Source organism: Pseudopipra pipra, chromosome 22 (genome assembly GCF_036250125.1).
Source record: "Pseudopipra pipra isolate bDixPip1 chromosome 22, bDixPip1.hap1, whole genome shotgun sequence".
In the NCBI taxonomy this organism is placed as follows: domain Eukaryota; kingdom Metazoa; phylum Chordata; class Aves; order Passeriformes; family Pipridae; genus Pseudopipra; species Pseudopipra pipra.
The window spans coordinates 4,558,394-4,583,235 of NC_087570.1; the positions used below are offsets into that span (position 1 = coordinate 4,558,394).

The following is a 24,842-nucleotide window of genomic DNA, read 5'->3' on the forward strand; positions in this document are numbered from 1 at the left end:
ACAACTGCTGCACAACAGCAAATCAGCCCCAGAGTAGTGGATCCCAGTGCTACAACTTGACTGGCACAGCCAGATGAATAAAGCACACAGGGATTTGCTACTCACTTCCATTAGAGACATTTTTAAAAACTGTGGCAACTCATAAAATGAAAACAGAAAAGACCTGAAATTAAGATCACCCTTGAAACATCACTTTGCATGGAACTTTAAGTAGAGGACTTAAACTAGAGAGATTTTAACATCCCTGGGGGTAAGGGAGTTTTTAGTAAGACTTACTTGTTCTTCACGTTACAGAAACAACCAGAACTGGTAAAGCTAGGAAGGGAATTGGCAGCCCCAGTAAATGCACTTAGAGACAATTGCTATTTAACTGCCTCTTTACAAAAACATTCTCCAATATTCAGCCATGCAAGCAGATTTTATGAGCAGAAAGAGACTCTGTTCCACCATTACAATGCTGCTCAGTTGGCTCTGTTTACACTAAGATACCTAAGAACCCTCCTCTGTTCCTTCCACTCCCTACTCCCCAAAAACAGTGGAAGAGACTGAAAACAAACTCAATCCCAAACCTCCCCACAGTCTTTATAAAATAAAGCCCTGTTAAAATGTCATGTTCCTTACCTCTGCACAGCAGCATTACCAGCCAGCAGTGGTCAGCATTAGAATCAGCTCTGTCGTCCATCCACCAAGTACTCATACTGTTTCTGATACTCTCTACAAAGACTTTGGGGTAACTCACTGTGGGTATTTAAAACTGGAGATGTTAGTTTAGCTGTAGAGGTTCAGCTGCAGCACAGAACCTGCTGCCTTTCCCCAGCCCAACACTGCACTCTGTTTGTACCTTCTGCCTAATGCTATTACTTTCACTCTATAACTTTATGGTGAAGCCACTGACCTCTGATCCCAAAAGTATCCTAACTATTTTTTTTCCCCTTGGAATAAAGACTTTGTTTAAAAATACACAAACACTGCCAGGTAAACACACTCATTTTTCATATTACCTTGTCCTGTAAGAGTTGAGCTGTGCAGTTCAATTTGTAAGCAAGGTCTAACATAAAAGACAGTCTGGCCTCATTTCCTCCTCTGGACTGCTGGGGTTTGAGTCATATCTACTGAATCTATGACGTTTGTGCTGCCTTTAGAGGTGCCAAGAGGTTCCTCTCATACTCCATTGATATGCTGGTTCTGGACTTCAGGCAACTCCAACAAGTGACAAGTTCAGCCTAACTGTGTTTGAGGATACAGGATAAACTTTCAAAATTATAAAAAAGGCAACATTATGAGTATAATTAGAAAAAAAAACAATGTGAATATAATAAAAGTGGCATCAATTAAAATATTTTTCCTTTTGGAACAAAAAGGGTTTTAATGGTCTTAAAAACATTTTCTGTACAAAAATTGCTCAATGACCGGTATTTGCCTCCTCGTGGTGACAACACTTCTAACTATTGTTTCCTTCAGCAGCAACTCCCACAGGTCCTGTAACAAGGATTATCTCTTTGGCCAGTGGTGTGTCGAACCCCTGCAAAAGAGTTACACAAACACTTTAACTCCTGCTCTAAATTCACTCAAGACTGAACACTGACGATGTTACAATGATTCTATCAAGGGTCCTGATGCAGACAGAGCCCTTACCCCCTCCAGTGCTGCCCTTACCTAGTGTTGCTCTTTTATGACTAAGTAACACACAGGAATCATCTCTTGTAAGCTAAACATTAAGTATCCATTCAGAACAAGAATGTTCATGCTTGGCAGTACTGTTATTTGTCTTCCTCCCAAGCCAGGCAGATGTTCTCCCTACCTCCACCTACCTTTGTGGTCAAAGAAAGCAACTCCCACATCCACTAACACAGACTTTTACCTCAGCATTTCAAACCTTCCACTCAGACTTGTCTTTGATTGCATTAATCCTGACTAAGTTTCTCTTTTTTTTTCCTTTTTTTCCCCTTTAAACTGACGTCAAGCCGTGATGCAACCTCTTCCCACTAAACATGTGCTTCAGCTCCCACAGCAGCAGAGCACAATAGCTGTGCTCTGCCCATGGCTCCAGGGCAGGGGTGTGCAAACACTCCAGCTGGGTCAGAGCAGGCTGACAACACACCTCTCAGCTTTCCCCGCCAGGTAGGACATGCTCCGGTTTCCAGACTGTTGAAGTTTGTTAGCTCCAGCAAATTTCTGCACAGAGAAGAAACAAAACACCAGCACAGTGAGGCTCCTGCCAGATCCAGTGTATCCTGTGAGGCTCATGTGCTGCCAGGTTGTGCCACCCTCACACCACTCCATCCACAGCGTGAGCTTTATGCTTTAGGGCTGCTCTGAGTGCACCTGAGGAAGTGCTGTTCTACTGCTCTGACCTGGACATGTGAGGCACAATACCCCACTGACAACAAATCTTACCCAGCTAGGCAGAAAGACCTGTACAGGCTGTCCCAAATTCACCATTTGGTTTCATTTTTTAATCCTGGAACAAGTTTCAACTGACAGGATTGCACAGGAAACTGTTTCCTACTCTATCAAGCATAAACTGGTTCAGCTTCTAAAACACAATTTTTCTGAATGTCTCAGATGCTCCCTGGTAACATTTTCCCTCCAGTTAAATATGCAGGAAGGCAGCATGCACAGGGGAGGCTGAAATGCAAGAAATGAGCTTCAGAACTTAAAATTAATGCTCAAGCATCCAGTGAGTTCACACATGGGCTTCCTGTTACTTCCTGCCTGAAAGCCCATGGACATGACACATCAGCACCCAAACTCCACGTGTGAGCACTATGCAGGTATAGCTGGGGGGGTTTAGGTACCCAGGTTTGCAGGGGACAGCACAGGAACTGCCTTAAGTTTGTGTTTGATTGTTTTCTTTCTTCTCTTCAATCTCAATTAGCAGTAAGTGAAAAATCTCTGAGCTCAGACTGTTTTCCTGATAACAGTACTTGGGGAGAACATGAGCAACACACAGACCTGAAATGACCTGGAACCACTGGAATGACTGAGATTTTTGAGAGTGCCTTGAATTTGGTACTGGGAATTTGTAGTGGTGTGCTGTGGTCCAAGTGTCATGCCTGTGATGTGTGGAGGTGTAGGTGTGAATAATGTACAAAGAAGTGGGAAACGACAGAGTCTGAGGGGCCCCAAGGAAGCTCCTGCTAAATGGGAAGCATGAACTTGTGGCTGGAAGCTGCACCTCAGCACCAAGTGCTGTTAGGGAACATTCTTCACATCCAGAAAAGGTGATCTGTCCTCCCCAGCTTGGTACACACTGTCACCCACATTTCTGTTCCTCTTTTCATGACAGGCCCATACCTTCCCTGTGTAAGCTTGCTTGGCAGGATCAAATTGTGGCGACTGCTTCGATTTGCTGCTTCCTAAAGGAGAGAGGAGAAACTGTCACTAAAATTCTCCATAAAGAACAATGCATTCCACAGTGTTCCTCTGATGATACGGAGGTTTTGTTGTAGTCTCCCACATAGTACAACTCAGAACAGTCTCTTAAGGACAGGGGATGCTTTTGAATAGGTGCTTCTTACAAAGGAGTCCAATCTTTTTTTGCCTCCTAGTTCCCGAGTCCAATTAAACAGATGACTTTCTCCATGGAGAAAAGAAACAAAACCCAAACCCACAATCCACTTGGCCAATGTTTTCAGGATTTTGTTTCCAAATCAGAAGGGATGCTGAAGTGTACATTCCTCGAGTCAACTTCTTCAAGTGCTTCCCCACTGTACGGTAAGTGCACTGTAACAGTCTGCACTGCCTTGCCACCCACATTCCCACAAGCCTTCTCCAGGCTCAGCTGGAAACGTTTTCCACAGCCTGCAGCACTCTAGCAGGGGATCAGATCTTACCTGCAAACACTTTGAAGTTGGACTTGCTGTAATCAAAGGGGGTAAACTGCTTCGGTGCTTCCAGCTCCTCTGGTTGCTGGGGGGGTTTTGGCCGTTTCTTCTCCTGTGTTGGCAACTCCGCTCCCGTTTCACTCGTGTCTCTTTCCCTCTTCCTATTTGCTTGTTCCTGCTGGGAAAGCAACCCACAGAAGAGAACCAAGGACAAGGTCAGGAGAGGAGAATGAAACACCCCTGCACAGGCACCGGGGTGCAGATGAACTGCCCAGTGGAGCCAGGCCCCAGTGACAGCTCCTGCCTGTGGCAATAACAGTGTGGGGAGAAAGCTCTCTGCTCTTCCTGGGGCCTAAACTGCTTTGTTTTTTTTCTCCTCACACAGCAGGCACTTTTGAGCTAAAAAGCCAAGCTGTCATTTCACAGGATATCAGAGGCTGAGACCTGCTGTGGCTGCACTGGCAGATTTGGGGGAGCCTACATGGAACAAGTGAGGAGCCTCAGGGGAACAAGTGAGGAGCAGAAGTGCAGCAGTGGAAAAAATTCCCTACTGAGCACATGGAGGGATGTGACAGTGTGCACAGCACAGTTTGTAGGGCCTGTTGTTACAGCCAGGGCAGCACCACTGTCCAAACACTGACATTCAGGTGTTCCAGAGTGACAGGGCTCAGGGTTTCACACTGAGCTGCTGTAACAGTCAAGATGGGCACAGTCTGGAAGGAGAGAATTCCATGACATACCATGGCTTGCTGACGAACAGACACAACGTTTTGTGTTGTGTTTTTATGCACCTTCTGTGCCTGGGCACGGGCAGCTATGGAGACAAACAAGCATTACTGTAAAAAGCAGCAGTAAGTTAGCCAGGAGCTTAGAAAAAGCAAGCAAAGCAGCAAGTCTCAAACTAAACACAGTATAAACATTACCAAACTACATCATTTCTCAGGAAATCCATCATCTACAGGAAACAACCTATGTGCACAGGGAAAAGCATGCTGGCACACACCCTGAGGAAGGGAGGAATGGCTGTACCTGACTCCTGGGCTGCTTTCTTACTGATTTCATTCTTGGGCTTCTTCTGTACTGGTGCCTGACTCATCAGCTTCCATCGATTGCTGATCTGCAATGAAAAAGTGTCACCTGGAACCACTTTGTTTGAAGTTTTAAGCAAAAGGGAGTTTATAAACTTGCTTCCATGTGCTGGTCTTCATGAAGAGTACAAAAGATCAAATTGGATGGTAAAAGAGATTAAGATCTGCTGCACCAGGTGAAGTAAAACCAAGTGCTTTAAAAGTTCTGAGCTACAAACAGGCCGTGAGAACAAAGGCAGATACTTCAGCAGTAGTTGCAGCTTTGACAGACAGTGGAATGTCTCCAGTCCTGGTTCTCCAAAGAATACAAATGCCACAGAAATATGTCAAGTTTCTCAAGAAGAAAAAAAAATACTATATTGCTGAGGTTCCCAGAGCAAAACAAACTACTTATTTGTTTCTTTTGTACCACTTTGCAGGAATTTTTAGCACAAGCCTTACCTCATAAATTTTTGATGATGGGTCAAACTTGGCAGATTGTGAGATATAGGTAGAATTCTCCTCTGGAGGTAGGTACTGTAGAGAGGCAAAAAAACCATTTTGCTTTAAACACAGTACGTGACATTTATCTCATTGCTAAAATGCTACTTGTTGTAAATCAGTGAGTTCATATTTGAGAAGCATTCTGCAGATGGAACACCTTGTGGAAAAAGAGAAGTTACTGCAGCTATGCCCAAGAGAAATATTAAAGAAAAACCAACTGAAAAAAGCCCCACGAAACCAAAAAACCCCAACAAACCAACCCTCAACCGCACACCAGAAAAAGTTGGTTTGATATTATTTCCCAGTAATTTGCCACTACAAATCTGCAGCAGTATTCTATTGTTCAGCTCACTAACTCTAGTCATAAAGTAGAGATGAAAACCCAATGCAAATTTCAAAAACCTCAAACTTGATTAAAAAAACTAGAGCAAGGGTTGTTTACTATGTAGACTTATATCCAAGAGGCATTTAAATGTGTTTTGAAAACAAGTCCACACGTGTCTTTGCAAGAAGAACAACCCCTTGATTCCAGTGAGGAGCAGCTGATGCTCTATCAAGGTCTTAAAGATACACCTGAAAAACCAGCTCAGGACATTCTCTGCACTGGGTATTTTGTGAGTCCCACTACAAATATGTATTGGGAGCTTTTACCATTTTAAATGGATTTTCAAAGGACTCCATTATTAGCTGAGCTTTCCGCTGTGCAGTGGTTAAAGGCCTCTTATTTCCTTCATCTCCATCACTTTCCTTAAAAGAAGAAAAAAAAAAAAGACATATTAACACAAATATTCTCTTGGTTTGGCTACTGCTGTTTCAAGCATGGCTGTTTCTCACTCTGAACCCCCACTGAGAGCAGTGACCCTCCAGAGACATTTAACTTGCTGGCCTTCTAACCCAGCTGTCTGGGTTATGCCACACACCTGACAGGAGTCAGTGCTGTTGCCAGGCACGTCCCTCCTTATTATCTCTTGCAACACTTCCACACAGTTTTATCAGATTATTAAGTCTGTTGTCTAATACTTCAATATTGACACTCACAAACGTGCTGCTTACACTGAATATGCTGACAGTGGCAGTAGCAACAAGACATGCTGGCTCTGGCTGACTATCTTGACTATTTGTTGTCCTCTCACTGTCTGAGAAGAGACAAGCATCTTTCAAAACTGGTGCAGGCTCTGCATGAAAAGGAGACAAAATTTTTATTAGATACTTGCGTATTTTACTGCTCTTTTGTGTAATGAGATTCCTCTGAAAGTTTTTTCAGGGCCATTTATTTCCTCCATGTCAAAGCCCCATCACTGCATTATTAGCACAGCTTTTAGGTTAACTCTAAATTACCCAAGGCAGAGTTGCTCTGAAAATCATCCATAGGAATCCGTGAGCTGTCGTGTGGTCCAAAGAGGGCATTCTCCAGCTTCTGCAGAGGGATTCAAATTACAAACACAATTAATACACTATGAATCTATGGTTTCACATACTGCAGACACTTAAGACAGAAATTCAAACAAAAGGATGAAATTCCTAATGTAGCTCACCTGCCAGAGCACTTTGCAAAAGGCTGCCTATGCAAACACCCAGTGGTTAATGGAGATGATTTACTTCACACACAAGAGGAGAATGAACGACTCAGCCTTATAAACTCATCTGAAACCTCTCTTCTTACAGCTCAGTCAATATATTTTAACACATATGAAACTGTCCAGCAGCCAGAGTGTTTGCTGATACAGCCTTAAGTGCTGCTTTATAGTGGTTTGTAAAACACCAATTTACAGCTGGTAATGTTATGAGTCTAGCACAGAAAACAAACATTAAGCTAAAGCTGAGAGATCTGTAAAAGGGATGAGATAAGCAATTCACTAGAAAGTAGAATTTTGCTACATTTGTTTCCAAGTTTAAGGCTGAAGACATTATGTAAAAATACCATGTAAACAGTACCTCAGGGGTGGGTAGAGATGCTCTCCTCTTGGCAGTTGAAGTAATCTCCGACTAGAATGGGAGAGAAAAGTAAGTTACTTAAATGTATCTGCCCTGTTTCTTCTAGGCTGGCCTCCTTATCAATGTTTTCAACACATTCATTACAAGCCAGCAGTTTAATAAAATTACTTTCTTCTCCTGCAGTGTTTGCACTTGGCTATATATTTAAACACCTTGCACAGAAAGGACACACTCTTGCTCACAAGTGTTTTTGTTTCACTACAGGAGGAAAGCTGTACTAATATCAACATGCTGATGATGCATTTCAACTAATGAAGCTCTTGCAGCCAGGGCTGTTTTTGTTTGCCTCGCCACAGCTGTAAAAGATTTATGAGTCCGTTTACACGGCCAACAAATTCCACAAGGTGCAGTTCTTCCTCACGCAGGCAAACGAGACGTGCAGTGTAAGACAGACAACTGCACCCTGCTCAAGCAGTGTCTGCTTGTTTGCTGTTCCAGTTGTGCAGGGAACCACGCTGCCTGTAAGCCACCAGAGAGCACACAGGCAAGGAGCTGCAGCAGATCTTTCTGCTCTGCCACAGAGCATCACATTCAGCGTCCAAAAAGCAAACTTCAGCACACACATCATCCCAGGTCACCACTCAGCTCCAGTCCCCAGCTCAGGGAAAGCCAGTGATGAGTCTCCTGTGTGGTACCAGCTACTCCTACCTTGACAAGAGGCATCTCCCGGGCCTGCTGAATGAGCAGATGCAATTCATTAATCTGCTGGCGAACGAGGGGTGGGACGGGATTACAGCAGGCAATGATGCCCTGGGGTTCTCTAAAGAGAGAGGAGGAAAATTCAGTGTGCTGTATTTATGGCCAGTATGTCAGGTATTTGCATTCCAAGGATGTGCAATGGGATATAACCACGGTCCTGACTGTGACAGAGCAAGACAAGTCAGATTAATATGTCAGAGTTTATTCTCTGTGATAAAATTCTTCTGTATCAGTTTGTGCAGACAAGGAGAAGCCATTAAGTCAGCTCTCCTCTCATTTAACTTTTCTGAGATCTGACTCTCCTCATCATCATTTCATTCAGTATTCACCTATGAAAGCTGAGCCCAGCAGTGGGCCTACCTTTAAAGATGCATTTTTATTACTCTCAAGTATGGATGTTAGATGATGAGTGCCAAGTGGTCGAGGAAAATGTTGTGTAAATTGGGTATTTCAAGGGATCTGCCCCTTGCCCTTCCCAACCCTCTAGGAAGTACAAAAAACCCCCAAACAAATGCTATGGGGGAACTCATCCCTCTCTTGCTCTGTAATAGTGTGGGAATCTCGGGAATTTGTGACATAGAACAATGCAAAGGAATGTGGTTTATTAGGGGAATAAAGTCAGAGATGTATCCCAGAGGTCTGGAGCCTTCCCAAGGAGTATTGCTATTTATTTCTCTTCCAAACTGAACAACTATAGAGAAAAGCAGTACTGGCAGCTGGAAGGAAATCAGAAATCATTACACACTAGGAAGGAACTTGCTGGATATTAAAATCAAATAAGACTCCTTCAGGGTGAACTGAACTTACTTGGGCAGCTCCTCTGAGATCTTCAACAGCATGTGATTTGGGAGCACATATCTACAACACAAAGAGGCGGTGTGAACGTAACAGAATGTTAAAACCACTTAAAAATACCTCCAAAGTGCACAACTCTGTCCCAATTACAAGGTCTGAGAAGATGACATCAGTTAAAAAGAAAAGGAATTAAGTAGGACTGATCTAGGTACCTGTAAGAATTTACTGCTAATGTAACAGGACTTCTGAGCAACAAGCAGCCTGAGGCAGTACAGTGATTTCTACAAAGTGGTTCCATCTCAGGGGTGGAAGGGGCACAATCCAAGAGATTTACTGAAGTATTAAGGCAGTGTCCATAACAAAAGACTTCCTACCCTGTGCTCTCGTCCTCTTGACGTGCTATCTTGTCCCTCCATGCAAACAGCAACCTAAATGCTGCCAGCTGCTGGGTGTCGAGGTGTTTTTTCTGCCTCCTGTAGAGCTCAAGGTAGGATTCATCTGTGAAGAGGGGCTTGATATATTTCTGGACAGGAAAAAAAGAAACACTCGTGATCAGTATTGGATTTGTGCTTTCTAGTTTGCCTTGCTCCACTGAGACAGAGAATTTCACACAGACATCAGGGGACTGAATGCACTCTGGTACAATGTGCCTTGAGCTTTTATCCTAAATGATTGCTAGGAGCCTATTCCTGAAAAACATACATCTCATCCATTTTTAGGGGAAAACCACCCTCATCAACTCCAGGAGGAGCTTCAGTATCTTCAGGCTTCTCTATATTACACAAGGCCTATTTTCATAGACAGCATTTTCCAGGCACAACGTAATTGTCTCAAAGGCAACTCCAGCGAGGCTTTGAACTTCTAGGAACATCCAGCAGAACTGGAAATGTAACATCTCTCTTGGAAAAGACACACTTGAATGCAGTGTGAGGCCAAGGAGTGCTAACATTCAAAAAACAGCAGGAAGGCACCTCAATCCAAGGATTTTAGCTAGTGAAACAAGTGACTGCACATGACTGAGGCAGAGTTTATACAGCTCATTTCAGATACACAAAGAGGAAAACAACCAGTGTTTATGTAAGAGAGTAGAACAGGCAAAGGACCTTCTGTCCCAAGCCCATACCCTGATCCAGGTAACCCATCCAGGTGAAGCTTTACCTTCAGGCAGATGTCCCTGCTGCGCTGCCACACAACCTGCAGCTGCGTGGGCTGCTCGTTCCCTCTCTCCCACAGCGCCTCCCTCATTTTGTCATAGATGTAGAGCAAGTAGTGAGTGTCATCACGGGCATACTGCATCATTTCTTCTGGCAAAGGGCTAGAAAAAGAGCCACAATTACACTGACATGTTTCAGTTGTCCCACCAAACTGCCACTTTCCTCTTGCAAGGCATATTAGTGCAAACTGGACACGAGACATGCCAAGAACTAACACTGGGAATTCCTCTGTTTCCTTGCTGAAGGATTTGTTGCGCCACAGCAGTAACATCCTGTGCCCTCCCCAATTCATATGGCATCCTGTTCACAGTCCTGCCAGAGAGCAGGACTGCCCTGCAGCTGAGTCAGATGGCAGAACTGCTTGCTGTGGTATTTGTCATAACTCTGCTGTCTCTGCAGAGCCTACATAAAGTAGATTTAGGATCTCTGTGGTGTGTAGGGTGCACCTGCACAGCCCAAGCTCCCTGCTCCAACAGCACCTTGTACAGGTGACAGTGTTTTCGTGGGGGCTCTGGGGGAGCAAATACAGACTGACTCCATAACACTGCAGTGGTTAAGCACTGTTCCACACTCAAACCTAAGGCACAGCCAAGGTGAATGCTGTGCTCATTCACTTTGAGACTAACCTATAACTATGGGTCTTGCAACTAGAAGCTCTAGCAGTGCAAACAAGGAGAAAGAGCTACCTGGCAGCTCCAGCCCATTTAGGGGTCAGTTTTTACCGTATCCTCCAGTCAGCCAGCTGGTACTTCTTGTCAGCATCTACACTGCAATACAGCTTCAGCAGGTGTTCCAAAGAATGCCTGCCAAGATTGAGGAGCCGAGCAGCTTGGTGAGTATCAAACATGTTCACCAAGTACAGACCAAAGTCTCTCTGCAGCCATTCCACGTCTGAATCAGCACCATGAAGGACCTTGAAAAGCAAAACAAGTTGGGAATGATACAAAGAACATTTCTACTCCAGGCTGGTGGTGCTGTGTTTTCACATTCATGTGTCTAGGACGAGATTTCTTTTCTCTGTCCTTTACTGTTAAGTACAGAACTACTAAAGGAGTGCAACTGGCAAGTAGTTCACCACTTACATCAAGGAAAGAGGTCCATGAACAAATGACAGTGAGAGCAGAGCCAAGTGTGATTTTAAGTATAATAAAACTTAAACTAAACCAATAATGATAATAAAAAAGGGAATTGTGGTGAGTTTGGCAGCTGACCTTCACAATGGCAGGGTCTGTGAAGGTCTCATTGAGGATGTTCAGGTCGCTGCGCAGCTCCAGGGCATCAATAATGAAATCTTCTGTTCGAGTGGAAATCTGCATCAGACATGTCAAGCCCAGGAAGCTCCTGTAGGAATGGTGCTGGAAGTGGGGAAGAGAGGTGTAAACTAGGATTCATTACAGAAGTAGTGCCATAAAACAAACAGCACCCCAAATGAAGGAAGGAAAGGACTTCTTTAAGAAAAAAGACAACTGGATAATCAAACTTTCTCTTTGCAGTCATTAAGATGACATAAAAAAACCATGAGATAAACTGAAAGAAGATCAAATTCAGCTAGAAGTGGGCAGCCAGTCCAACAACTGGAAAACTTATAATATTGACACTATTTAATTCAACTTCCTAGATAATATCTGATGGATCAGGGTCATGAACTGTTTTCTCATGTCAAAAAGTACAAAAAAAAAGAGAAAATGACAAAACAGACTAGAAGAATATAATGGTCTCCTAGGTCCTAAAAGTACACGTGTATTAAGCAGAAAAGGCAATTTGGTTACCTCCAAATCCAGGGCAAACTCTTTACAGTTCATAAGCTTTTCATTCAGTTCTACCAGCTCATCCAGTGTGGTGATAAAGTGACAGGGTGTTTCCTCCATGGGCCTGTACATCTGGCAGAGCACATGAATTAGGCATGGTATGTTCTCTGCCAACTCCCACCCCCACCTCCACCCTCAGATCTGAAATTTGTCAAGTATGGCTGTAAATGTACTGCAGCTGCAGCTGCAAATTACAGTGGGCACCAACCTGGAGTTCTGGTTTCTTGAGAACTCCATCTGGTGGAGAGAAATGCTCTAGTTCATACTGGTAAGGGTGAGCAAACCTGTGGAAATTAGGAAGATAAGCACAGGCTAAATCCCAGCCACCTTTATGAGGCCAGAGCACAGAGACTTTGACACCTACGGCAGTTTCCCTTTCTGGCAGAAATGCTGTATGTTATTAAGCACAGGTTTAATGTAACTGCAGAGGTCTAAAGCAAATCACACACACTCAGTGTGGGCACAAACACATGCAGAGCTGTTACACACGGCGAGCACCAGCGTGGTGGGAGCACACGGGCCCAGGTCCACCCGTGGGGCTCCCAGCACCTCGCTGCCAGGTTCATTTCTTACATGTCTTGCTCAGTTTGCTGCGTCCTCTGCTGATGTATGAAGTCTGCCAAGGCAGCTGGCACGTCCAAGTCCTCAGGGCGCTCCTTTCGCTGCCGTCCACTTTTTGTGAGGGCTGAACAACCAATATGGAATAACTGGACTGGGTCCCCCACATCACACCTTCTCAGCCTACTACTCTCTCCCCCCCACCCACCATGAGATCCTATTAAAACCACAAAGCATCAAAAATCTTAACAATTTAGAGCTGCAGCTTTTGCTGTCAGCACCTTGAATGACAACTTAGTTCCAGGTTGCTGTTAAGCAAGACACAAGGTGGTTCTGCTCAAAAGCTTGGAAGGAGATTGAAAAATCTTCAGTTATTAAAAGTACAGTGGCATCAGTGGAGATTATGGATGAACCATCAGCAGCAGAATGTTACCAAAATAGGGTGTTACACAGTGGCTCTGGTAAATCACCCAAAGCAAAGGTAGGTCTCCCCACACACCTCACTCATTTGAAAGAACATCTGTAAAGTCAACTAGATTGGTCAAGACTTCTGAGGCAAAAGTGACTCTCATGTATGTTCAGTGGTGGTAAAGAGCACAATATCTGTTTGGGACAGATTATTTGCTGTATACCAACAAGAAGATGCTGTATGTTGATCTACTCTTACATTTGACAGATAAACAGAGTCACAGAGCTCACTACACCCAGATGCTCAACATTTCCTGTTATGTGTTTTTACAGTCAATGATTTCTCCTCTAGACTGTGAGGACCAGGTTTGTGTCACATACTCTCAACAGGTCACCCAAGTAAAATAATCTCCTTACCTTCAGGCAAAGGTTTCAGAGCATTTGGCTTGATGAAAAGTTTAGGGACAAAGGGAGTGTTGGAGTTGTCAATCTTTTCCCGAAACTTAAGCTGCGGTCGAGAGATATTCTTGGCATGAAGCAGTCGGAAGGTTTCAGACTGAGTTCTCTTGTGGAATTCTCCTGCCTGTTTAAAAAACCACAGGTAAAACTCACATGACTTAACAGACATTCAGAGTTTCTCCTACTCAGCCTGACCCAACATTCAGAGAAACAAAGTTATACCCCACGCTCAAAACTGAGTCACTTTTTCTCAGCAAGTCCAGCACTGAGGAATGAGAGTTCTCTGAATCAGGATCCTGAATCCATATGAATAAGCACAGGAAGGGCTGTGGTGTACATGACACTGAAATGGCAAGTGAAAGCACAGAGAATCCAGAATCAAGTCTGAATGAACAAGAAAAGGGAAAAAAGAGGGAGGGACTCAGAATGTGTGAAAAAAACATGAGAGAATATTTAACTACTGAACTCCACTGGAGAATTAGTAGTGCCAAGGCTGGGAGAAGAGCTGAGCTAACACAGCAAGCTGAGCACAGGGGCCTCACCTTACGGTTCCAGCTGGAAACGATCATCTGTGGGGGCTGTAACCCAGCTGGCAGGACTGGCTGCTGGTTTCTGTTCACGCCGGATGCCTCATCCAATAAAATACTCTAAAACCCAGAAAAGCAACGTGAAACACCTGCTAAAATACCACACTCAGCCACTTTGGTCAGATCGAGTAAAGGAAGTCACACAGGTAGGTACCTCCACTGCCATTTCCCCCAAATTCTGCACAACACAAGACAGACAATGTGGGAGGAGCATGATGGCCATCAAGGGTGGGAAGAGTTTCCTCAGAGAAGCAGCTCTAAAATGTACAGACCTGTTCCCAGGTTGTGAGGGTTTCGTGCCAAACTGTATTTAGTTTCCTCACAAGTCACATATTGCAGTCCCTCCCTCTGGCCCATAACCCACCTGCTTCAGCTGCTGGGAGCTCTGGCCCAGCACATGGAGGGGGTTTTAAAATAAGGGAAAACACCAGACTGAGGAAATACCAACTGTAACTGTGAAAGCACTACCACTGAAACTCTTGCAATGAAAAAAGAAGTTATGGGAACTGAACAGTTTATAAGAACCACATCCAGAAATAATTTGCTTACCACTCTTTCAAGAATGACGTCGTTGGAGTCAACCAGCATATCAAATTTATCTTCCAGCCCTGTCACTTTGCTGGACTCTTTCAGGAGGCTCCGGCAGCCGTGGTACTGCATCACCTGGCTCATGCTTGCAAGAGAACAGCACAGCTGTCAGCAATCTGTGAGCAGGCAATCTCAATCCTAAAACATCCAGCTTCCTTCAACTTTCTGCACTTCAAAGTTTGAAAATAAATCAAACTGCAGATACCATCACATGAGCAGCGAATAGGAGGAGCACCTATGCAGTATTAAGTGCCAGAATTAATTTCTCACAAACCACACCACGACTTTTAAAACGGACTAATTTGTTTGGAGTCAGCTGCTCCACTCTGCCACAGCTCTTCATGGCGATCAGTATGAAAGGCCCTCTTCAAGCTTGTCACGGGGCTAGAAGAGCAGCTAAAATCAGGTGTGAAGTAAAACACTGTTTTATCTACAGCAAAGCATGGAGTTCCCAGAGGAGGGGGCTGCCTGCTGGGGGCATGGGGAGGGGCAGCAGGCCCTTACCAGCGGAGCAGGCGGTCTCCCTGTGTGTCGCAGTACGCGCGGAAGCCGGGGAAGCTGCGGTAGAAATCGTACTCGTCGCCAGGCTGGGGCAGCCCGTTGGATGCCTTTGTTGCAGCCACCACCGTGCCCAGGGCGTACTGTGCAAGAACACCACATTATCAGCATTTTGTTCCTGTTTGCCCAGCATACCCTGTGAGAGAAATGCGTCCTGCCTGGCTGGTTTGAGCTGGGTGGTTCTATTGTGTGGTATCGTGGGGCTTTTCACCAAGAGGAAGTTCGCATGGACTATTTGGAGAACTTAAGATAATTAAAGTCTAAGAACAGGATCTATAACTCAGTCTAGCATTACAGATATGACCTGAAGTTGTCAGTGCAGGGTTACGTGGGATATCAGGAAAAGGTTCTTCCCCCAGAGGGTGGTCGGGCACTGACCAGGCTCCCCAGGGCAGTGGGCACAGCACCAAGGCTGCCAGAGCTCAAAGGAGCGTTTGGACAACGCTCTGAGGGACAGTATGGGATTGTTGGGGTGTCTGTGCAAGGCCAGGAGTGGGACTGGATGGTCTTTGTGGGTCCCTTCCAACTCAGTATATTCTGTGACTCTAAATCAGCAGGAACGTAGATAATGACTTCATTATTTTAACAAAAAAACCCCAAATGCTGCAACGCTTCCTTCTTGGGAAGTGGTAGACGTTCCCTCTCTAGAAGCAGCATCGTGCACACGTGGAACACACCGGGACTGACGCTGCGATCTGTAACGCCAGGTGAAGTAATGCCCGTGCCACAGGCTCTCCCGAAGGTCCCCAGGAATTCCAGATGGGTGATAGGACTAGGGCCCGAGCCAGGCGGTAACAGGCCCCGACGCACCGCTCGGCCCCCGCACCCGCAGGACCGGCCCGCACCCTCCCTCCCGCGCAGGGGGACTCCCCACAGGTGTCACCATTCGGGCAGGGGTCTCCCCGCAGCCCCCGCGGGGCCGGACTACAGCTCCCGGCATGGCCCGAGCGCACGCGCACGCCGGGGGCGGCGGCGGCCGTCCCGCTCCCCCTCGGGCTCCCCCAACGCACCTTGACGAAGGCATCGGGGCTGTCGAAGCCGGGTAGGGTCGGCATGACGCTGGCTGTCCCGCTGTCCGCGGGTGTCCCGACGCCGCCCGCCTGCCCCGCCGGGCTCCCCTCACGCACGGCGGCCGCCATGTTGATGCGCGAAGCTGTCGCGAGAACTGGGCGCTCTCGCGAGAGCGCGGCGTCGGTGGCGGGGGAGAGCGGTGGGGAGGGGCCGGTGGCGCCCCCCAGCGGCGGGACGGGACCAGCCCCCGTGTGGGATGGGGGGGCCCTGAGGGGGGACACTGAGGGGGGGGACACCGGCCCTGTCTCCTCTCAAAAGCACCCCAGGGAGCCACAGTATCACAGATTATTGAGTTGAAGGGACCCACCAGAATCATCCAGTCCAATCCCTGGCCCTGCCTAGGACACCCCAACAATCCCACCCTGTCCCTGAGAGTGTTGTCCAAACACTCTTGGAGCTCTGTCAGCCTTGGGGCCGCGACCAAACCCTGGGGAGCCTGTTCAGTGCCCGACCACCCTCTGGGGGAAGGACCTTTTCCTGAGATCCAACCTGACCCTGCCCTGACACAGCTCCAGCTGTTCCCTGGGTCCTGTCACGGGTCACAAAGCGAAGAGATCAGTGCTGCCCCTCTTTACCTCATGAGGATGTTGAAGTCCACGATGAGGTCTCCCCTCAGCCTCCTCCAGGCTGAACAGACCAAGTGCCCTCAGCTGCTTCCCCTCAAGGCCCTTCCTCACCCTCACTGCCCTCCTTTGGACACTATCTAAAAGCTTAATAACTTTCTTATATTGTGGTGCACAGTCCCCTTGACAGCCACACCAGTGCCTGGAAAGGAGGCAGGGGCAATACCACCCAAATTCCTGACTGCCACCTCCTTGTTTCCCATTTTCGAGGTACAGCACCTGGAGGAGCCCAGGGAACTCTGCTCAACACCCCACGCTGTCCCTCGAGCTGTGGCTGTGACCCTGAGACCCAGCAAGCTGATGTTCTTACTGCACAGATGGCATCACATCTCCTGGAGACAAAAATTTAGGGGTTCTACGGTCAAGTTTCTGTTATACAAGCGACAGATTTCATTCAGTCTTGGTAATTTTGCTTCCAGCTGCCATCAGAAGGGAAATAAAGCCTGAACTGATGCACAAAAAGACAAGTCAATGGCAATAGACACCTTAAAAGAAAAAAAAAAATCTTAATCTACTTCTCTCTCTCTGCCTAAAAAATATTTTGGAATAAACAGGAACACAGCCAAAGTCTTTACATTTCGGTGTAATTTATTGGCACAAAAATATTCAAATACAACATGGCATCTAAACATGGCTACTCTGTTGTATTTTGTGCATTGTTTTTAATATGTTTAATTCATAAATCATAACTTTATCTTCACCCTCATGTTTAATAACCATTATTTTCTGTTTCAAGTTATGACCAGTTCTCCCCCCCCATCTGCCTCCTAGGCCAAGCCCTAACTTTCCCTAGTTATTTCCCTACACTGCTTTTTAACCCAGACACTGTGGGAAGCTCCCAAGTGGTATTTATTTGTACCCTGCATCCAGTTTGCCACGGATCACTCTGCACAGAGGCACCGACTTCGCTCAGCTCAAGGTCTTCAAACCTTGATACCCTGATCTAATCTGAAACATGACTCCTGCACTGATGTAATGAGCAGATAGACAATTTCCAATTTTGGGGCAAGAATCAAGTTTGAAAACAAGGTACAGGATGAAACAATGGTAAAATTCTGCTTCACTTTCCAGTTATCCAGCTCACCCCCAAACAAGTGCATTGAGCTCATTGCAGCCACATCAACAGGAATGATCAGGGCAATAATTCATCTGCAAGTGACTTAGTTACATTGCAAAGTAAGTCAAAACCCGTATATAGTTATTTTCAATGGATCACCAGTTCCCCAAAGACCAAGTGGAACCATAGACATCTGTGGTACAATCAGTCTTCACTGTCCTGGAAACCCAAATCAAGTGTTGTGTTTCAGACAGCTTGTTTTTTTTTTTTCCCCCGACAGCAGCTATACATTGGCTTAAACCAACTTTTAATATACAATAACTCTTTTCATTTACATTTAAAAATATTTGACAAAGGCTGTATTTCAGTCCAAGGTTCAGTTTGTGTTTGTAGAAGAGCAAGTTTGGAGTGCAAAAGCCTCCAGAATAAAAGGCTGTGGATACTTTGGAATCTTCCGTTACCAGAAAGGACACCTAAAGAAAATAAAGATATTGTAATAATGCTGACTTGTATGGAGTTTCACAAAGGCAACACTGAGAAGGGCTGAGATTCCACACTAATTAGGCACTATTTTAGCTTAGGGAAAATTGCCAGGTGATCCCCCCAATACTTCTTTCCTGCTAAAGTTTAAAAACAACAGAGATCTATTCTGTCCAGCATCGTTCAAAGTTAGCTAACCCTCAAAATGACAGTAAAAATAAGTAAAATAAATAACACTTCTTCACTGTAATTGTGACCAGCACATTCCTCATTGCAAACACTTAAAATGTTCTAAAATCCCTGTCACTCCTTATAAAAGAGCTTTCCTAGAGGACTGTCTGTGGCATCGCTGTCATGCAGAATCTACCAGAGCAGATGCAGGATGTGCTAAGGCTCCTACAAATAACTAACCACACAATTAGATTATTCCAGAAGAGTTTTGCCAGCTCAGCTGAGTGACAAACTCACCATCCAATGTAGCACTGGCACAGGTTCTCATGAGAAGTCGCTTGTTTGATGAGCAATTCCACTTGTGTGGGGACATCGAGGGTTTCGTCATGAGAAAAGTCCCGACCTGTGAAAAAACACATCAGTGAAGTCACAAATCCTGCTTCTAATCCCTTCAGATACATTATTTGGCAGGTGGGGGGTAGTTTCTTATAAATTATAAGAGTGTAAAATTTTGCAACAAAATGCTGCAAACTATAAAGCCAGGACAGTGGAAATTCACCTTCCACTGAACAAGCTAAGACAAGCAAGTCTGTGCAGTTACAAACACCTCTGTACTTTTCAAATCAGGCTCATTTCAATCTAAATGCAGGCACCAGTCCTTGGGTGTTAGACAAGAACAGGCAAATGGCCTCGTCCACTTAATCAGAACATGTTAAATTCGAGGATTAACACAAAATACAAACACTAAGGGTAGTGCTGATCCCTCTCATCAGATTTTATGTTTATTTTATATAACATAAAAACGTGCTCACCAGTGAGCTTATCTCGAACCCTGTTGATGATCTGAATTGCCTTCTTATTTAGAGCTTCTGGTTTCACCAGACCATCTCCTACTGAAAGACAGAAACAGGAAAGAGAATTAGGACTTCACCTGAACAATAAAAGCATTTGTACTGCTATTAGATGTGCCCTGTCCAAATGCCATTTTGAGAGCAAACCTAGACACATTTTCTATCACATTTTGTTGGGAGTTGAGAACACAGGTAATTATATTCCTCATTTTAGCTGACAAGGAACTGTATCTGTCCCAACTCATGTAATGGGATTTGGATCATGACGAAATTTTCTGATCTAAGAACAATTTCTGCATTAGTATAGAAACAACAAAGAAACTTACTGAAGGAATGGATGGATTCAGGCACTGTGGTCCCAGTTTTTTTATGGGATGTCTCACCCAGTTCCACACTGTCCAACATTTCTATTGAAAAAAAACCCCACAAAAACATAAATGTGAAGTTGAAAGGCAGCTAAAATATTCTTCCAGAAACATTAACAAAACTGTTAATCATCTCATTTGAAAAGCATAATTGTGACATCCACCATCTTTCCTACTCACCCACTGACTGACTGGCTGAGTAGGAGTCTGTCCTTGTTCGTGAGCGCTTATTGCCCTTTGTATTTGCTGCAAGAAAAGGAGTTGAAAGGCATGAACTGGAGTTTCAGTGTTTCAGAGCAAATCTGTCAACAAACAATATAGATTTCCCTGCCTTTCTCCTTCTCCAGATTTGATGCCACATGAAAACAATTTCAATCTCCCGATCTCTGTTGCAATTTCACATTAAAATCCTCAAAGCTGCACCGAGAAATAGCACATGGAAATGAACAATTTCATCAGATTGTTTTCAGATAGACATTGAATTTCAAGCTTCTGGATTTCTTGTATGAAATCAGAACGATTCCTCTCTTGCTGCCAGTGTTTTCTCAGAGTCACTTACTGTCCATCAGCCTCCAGTTCAATAAGGGATCGTACACAAAGGCTTCCAGCACAGCCATGACACTGTCCTTGTGTTCCCGCAGCACTTCCATCACCGTGTGACAGGTGATCCTGTAGTTGCCATCGAGGCCTGTCACCTGGGGAAGAGAAAGAGGTAAGTCCACCACTGCTTCATTCACTGTGCAACTCCAACCCCAACATTCAGGGAGCAAGAAGTGGCTTTGAACTGGAATTCACTGTGGTTACAGAAAATGCAGCTGAAATATTAACACCTCTGGTTCTTAAGGTGTGGAGAAGTTTAGCCACAACAGAAAATAGAGGAAAAACTGGGAATTGGGTGCCATTTTCCTCAGGAACAATCCCCTTCATATTAAAGAGGGGATGCTTACCTCCATAGCATTTGTCAGCATCCTTGTTAACCTAAATGGAATCTTCTCAGGGAACTTTTCTCTTGTCATTGCAACCTAAACAAATGATGATGGAGAATTAGTCAATTAATAGCTAATTTAGTCTTTAAAAGTTACTAAATATTGGGATCTTTTTGGTACAGTCTTGAAGACTTTATTCCAAATAGGAAAAAAGTCACAGTTTTATGCTCCTCAGTTTCCACAAATTTTTGGGAGAAGCTAGATAAGTAACCTGATAGCAAAGGGAAAACTCAGCACATGCCCAGCTGCTACTGTCAGGTAACACAGACTGCCTGTCAGCAGCCTAAATTGCTCCAAGAAATTTCAGGGAAGTGATGCCAGCACTTCTTTGCTTGTTCCAGTGGTCAGCTAATCCCCAAGACACGCCTCTGAGATAAAGTACCTATTATTTTCATCTTGCCTGTAGGTAAAGCAAAGCTCAAAAGAGCCAAAGGGCTTGCCCAGGATCAGACTCCAAGGTCAGTTTGTCCTGGCTTATAGATTAATTGCTGTTCTACCAGAAAATGTGAAATGTTACAGAAAATTTAATGTCCAACTACAAAGATTTACCTCAAAGCAGTCCCCGAAGTCGATATGCAGGATCTTCCCACTCAGTCTGTCTAACATCAGATTGGAGGGGTGCCTTTGATGAAGGAGTGGGAGAAAAAAACAGGGTGACAGACCATTCTAAAAACCCAAAGTAAATCACAGCAGTTCCAGTCTGAAATGATATTTATCTTCATGAGCAAGAACAGCCAGTGACAGCTTTCTTGTCTGAGATCTTCAATCTCAGGATGAACAGAAAAGCTTCCTGACAGTGCATCTATCACATTATTTCTGTAATTACCTCTCAGGCGTTAGAGATCTTCTCACCTTGGAAGATAAACAATCTCTTAGACCAGAACAATCAGTACATTTCTCGGACAGGAACATTTACTTTTCAGTTAGGATAAATTTTTCCACTTGTTTTATGTTTTTTTCATTTTATTCAGTACAGAAAAATGAAATGCACTATGCTACAGGTGAAATAATACAAAGTGGTTTACAATCAAAAGAGAAGAAAATCAATCCAGACTAGGAAAACCACAGGGCTGTATTCATGCTGTCTTCTTCCAATTTTGTTTTAATTAAATTTTCAAAAGTTTATAATTTCATTATAAAGACCTCTAAGTTCAGGAGTAAGAGCTTTTGTTATGAAAACACATGAGGGTTTAGCTGTTTTTGCATTACAGCCTTTAAATCTAAAATACATTGTCTTCAAAACTATTTCTGAAGTTATAGAATGGGTGGAGAAAGACTTCCCATTCTGTGAGTGAAAGGACATATTGGGGCTTTCAATATTAGGACTTGTGGTCCTTGATGTACTTCTGTGGGTATTCATCCCAAAAAGGAAGAAAGTCTTATCAGTACTCAAGATACACAAGCCCTGCATCTCGTGCCTGCAGTGCTGAAAGTAACAGCAGCACAATTAGGACCTGAAAGATGGTATCACTACAACTCAGCAGTAACCACAATGGAAGATGTTATCACAAGAACAGATCCCAGGAATGAATTGATAAGCCTTCACAGCCTGTGCTTTTAAATAAAAGAAACCTTTATACTTCACTTACCTGTCCCCAAGGCCCAAAATGTACCCAACCATTGACATCACAGCAAGTGAACGAGTGTAATTTGTTCTTCTGTCAAACCACACCTACAAGTGGAGACAAAACAGAAGCCAGGCAGGCATGTTGGGTGTTTCAGATTATGTTTTAAGTTACACATTAACCACTTGCATTTTGCACAAAACAGAACTGTGACATGATCAGTTCATCCCATAAGCCTGAGGGGGTTCAAACACCCTGTGCCCTTGAATTAGGTGTCATGTGCTGAACTCACCTCTGAGCTTGGACTTTTCAACCACAGCAGTTTGGCAAGGTCATCCCCAGCTGTGTTATTGACAGCATGTTCAAATACTTCTACTTTCTGCATCAGAGTCAGGTGGTCATAATCTGGAGCCATCTATAATTGAGAAGTGACATTCAGCAACTTAAAAAAAGCTGCCTCCAGTAGTCTCTGGTTGTACTATGAGAAACACAGTAATCACAAGTAATTTCATATGAAGTTTATATTTAAATTATTTGTAGACTGGCCAGTAAGTTCTCAGACACAGTGAGGTGGTCACCCAGCAGTGAAGAATTAATTTTAAATGGGATAACAAATGGTTTAATATCCACAAAGTAAGCAGCCCACAGTCTTATTTGACTAAAGTCCTGCCAAGGTAAGTATGTTTCAAAAACCATTACCCAAATAAGTCTTCTGGGCTGGCACATACTTTCCTTTTTGGCAGGGAATTCCAAATTTTCTAGTTCCAAGTGCTCAGTTTCCCTTATCTAATTTTGGCCCTGCAGCTTAAACACAATGCTTGTAATGCCAGCACCAGGCAGCTTGTGTGAGGCACATCCACCTCATGCAAAATCCCAAACACATTTCAGTCACCAGATGGCAACAACTTGTGGTCACTGCTAAAACTGGAAAGGAGAAACAAATATACATATGGCAAACTTTACCTCCCAGAGGTATTTTATATCTCCCATCTGATATTTTTGCACTCATTATCGATACTGATAACAATCAGAGAAGAGGCAGAGGAATGAGCTGTGAATCATTTTCCTTCCTTAAGACACTGGAGTACTAAAAGAATGTGCCAAGAGCTGTGCCAGCTCTGCCCTCACCCTCAGCATGATGCGATGCTCGATGTTGAGCAGGATCTTTTTCTTCTCCCGGTAGTCCCGGATCAGGGCGTGCAGAGTGTCACAGTGGGGCACCCAGCCAATCAAGCCTGAATTTGTAGACAGTGGAATAACAGCATATCTCTGGATGCTACAGGAAAAAAATGGAGAATCAGAGCTCAGATCGTTGTATGTTGCCAATTGTTACATTTTGAGATGCCTAAAACAACTACTACTAAATCCGATTCTGATCCAAATTGTCTCTTCTTTAGTTGCTCTGTTTGTCTTCTTTTCAGACAGACCCCAAACATCCATTTGCACAGACTGCTGCCCAGTGATCTACACCTGCACTCAGTGAGTACTCACCAAGCTATTTAGTGACTACAATAAAAAAATCCCTGACAAAAACTCATTCCCAGTCTCCTAAAGCAGCGCTCAAGGTGTCTTGAAACAGAGGTTGCCTCAACAACCATAACAATTTACAATTACAACTTGCAATTACTTCAACTAAATAAAACAAATGATCCCCTTGGATACATTTCCTCTGTGTTTGAATTCTATGAATGCAGCTTTTATTTCTCTCTCTTTTTTTTTTTTTAACTAACTTAGTTCCAAGATTTGCCATTTTCTCACAGACCCACTACTCCTTGTGCCAAGGTTTACTTGGGAACTGCATCCATGTAGGGTGTCATTTGTGCACAGTTCAGTGACCACCCACAGCACACACCTGAGGTTTTTACGAAGAGAAGTTGGGTCATTTGCTAGCAGGGTGTTGACCAACCCAAAAAGCTGCATCACTCTTTCATCTTGGCGAAGGTCTTCGTGACCTTTCAGAAGGAACACAAACTCGTGCCCGTTGCTTCCTGCAAAAAGAATTAATACAGAGAAGTTTGCTCTTGTTGAACAAACAGCCAGGAGCACATACACCCAAGAGCTGGAGACTGTGGCAGCCAGACCCACCAGCCCACCAAGAAAAACCTCACCTGAAAGGAAGCTCTGGAAAGGTTTTATGAGGTAAATATGCAGTTTGACCTAAGAACTGCCTAAATACTGGAATAACTAAGTGAAAAGTGCTCTCTCTCACCCATTAATGTCAACTTCCTGGGCCTCTGCTTGGAGGTGATGACCTGCAGGGAGGGTGCGATGGACTGAATCCGGATGATGGGCTGGTTGGGATCGTACGTTCCTGGCACTGCCAGTTCCAGGTCCCGGCACATTAGGAGTTTTGGTGACACGTACTGGAGTTCCAAAGAAGTGAGCTACCAAAGCCAAAAGAAAGGCAACCCTTCAGAATTTCAGTTAAATCTCACACACCTGAAGAGCTCATGTTGTCGAGTGACCTAAAACAGTTCAGTCAGTGATTGATACTTCAGGTGCTTGAAGGAAGTGCTGCATAAACACAAAACCTGCAGCAAATCCTATGCAGGTGTTTCCACAATACTGAACTTGAATGGTTTGAAATAACCAGAAAAACATGAAAC

General features: G+C 44.4%; 2 protein-coding genes across 5 annotated transcripts in view; both read right to left on the reverse strand.

The window, feature by feature from the left end:
* Window positions 1–1,331: 1,331 nt before the first annotated feature.
* Window positions 1,332–16,311, reverse strand: EXOSC10 (exosome component 10). Of its 3 annotated transcripts, none has more exons than XM_064678575.1 (25): window positions 16,078–16,311; window positions 15,014–15,150; window positions 14,471–14,594; window positions 13,877–13,981; window positions 13,293–13,458; window positions 12,483–12,594; window positions 12,118–12,193; window positions 11,871–11,981; window positions 11,313–11,456; window positions 10,824–11,014; window positions 10,046–10,202; window positions 9,262–9,410; window positions 8,900–8,950; window positions 8,042–8,153; window positions 7,334–7,384; window positions 6,737–6,815; window positions 6,452–6,573; window positions 6,050–6,145; window positions 5,357–5,431; window positions 4,857–4,944; window positions 4,568–4,641; window positions 3,837–4,002; window positions 3,298–3,359; window positions 2,102–2,175; window positions 1,332–1,522 (listed from the first exon to the last, which is right to left on the reverse strand). In XM_064678575.1, the coding sequence occupies exons 1-25, from the start codon at window positions 16,204–16,206 to the stop codon at window positions 1,492–1,494; spliced, it is 2,682 nt and encodes an 893-aa protein (XP_064534645.1). In that variant the 5' UTR covers window positions 16,207–16,311; the 3' UTR covers window positions 1,332–1,491. The 3 variants fall into 3 exon arrangements, with proteins under 3 accessions (XP_064534645.1, XP_064534644.1, XP_064534646.1); XM_064678574.1 differs by having other exon boundaries at window positions 3,837–4,005; window positions 16,078–16,236; XM_064678576.1 differs by lacking the exons at window positions 1,332–1,522; window positions 2,102–2,175; window positions 3,298–3,359; window positions 4,568–4,641 and having other exon boundaries at window positions 3,867–4,002.
* Window positions 16,312–17,331: 1,020 nt separating this feature from the next.
* MTOR (mechanistic target of rapamycin kinase) overlaps window positions 17,332–24,842 on the reverse strand; it is a 62,498-nt gene continuing 54,987 nt past the window's right edge. The window contains exons 46-58 of one of the 2 annotated variants that reach the window (XM_064678573.1): window positions 24,446–24,620; window positions 24,089–24,224; window positions 23,365–23,512; window positions 22,529–22,651; window positions 22,261–22,343; window positions 21,221–21,293; window positions 20,633–20,707; window positions 20,245–20,380; window positions 19,866–19,931; window positions 19,647–19,727; window positions 19,282–19,362; window positions 18,767–18,872; window positions 17,332–18,291 (exon numbers count right to left, since the gene is read on the reverse strand). In XM_064678573.1, the coding sequence (XP_064534643.1) occupies window positions 18,276–18,291; window positions 18,767–18,872; window positions 19,282–19,362; window positions 19,647–19,727; window positions 19,866–19,931; window positions 20,245–20,380; window positions 20,633–20,707; window positions 21,221–21,293; window positions 22,261–22,343; window positions 22,529–22,651; window positions 23,365–23,512; window positions 24,089–24,224; window positions 24,446–24,620 (1,299 nt within the window). In that variant the 3' untranslated portion in view covers window positions 17,332–18,275. The remainder of the gene's footprint in view (window positions 18,292–18,766; window positions 18,873–19,281; window positions 19,363–19,646; window positions 19,728–19,865; window positions 19,932–20,244; window positions 20,381–20,632; window positions 20,708–21,220; window positions 21,294–22,260; window positions 22,344–22,528; window positions 22,652–23,364; window positions 23,513–24,088; window positions 24,225–24,445; window positions 24,621–24,842) is intronic. The other variant, XM_064678572.1, reaches the window with a different exon arrangement.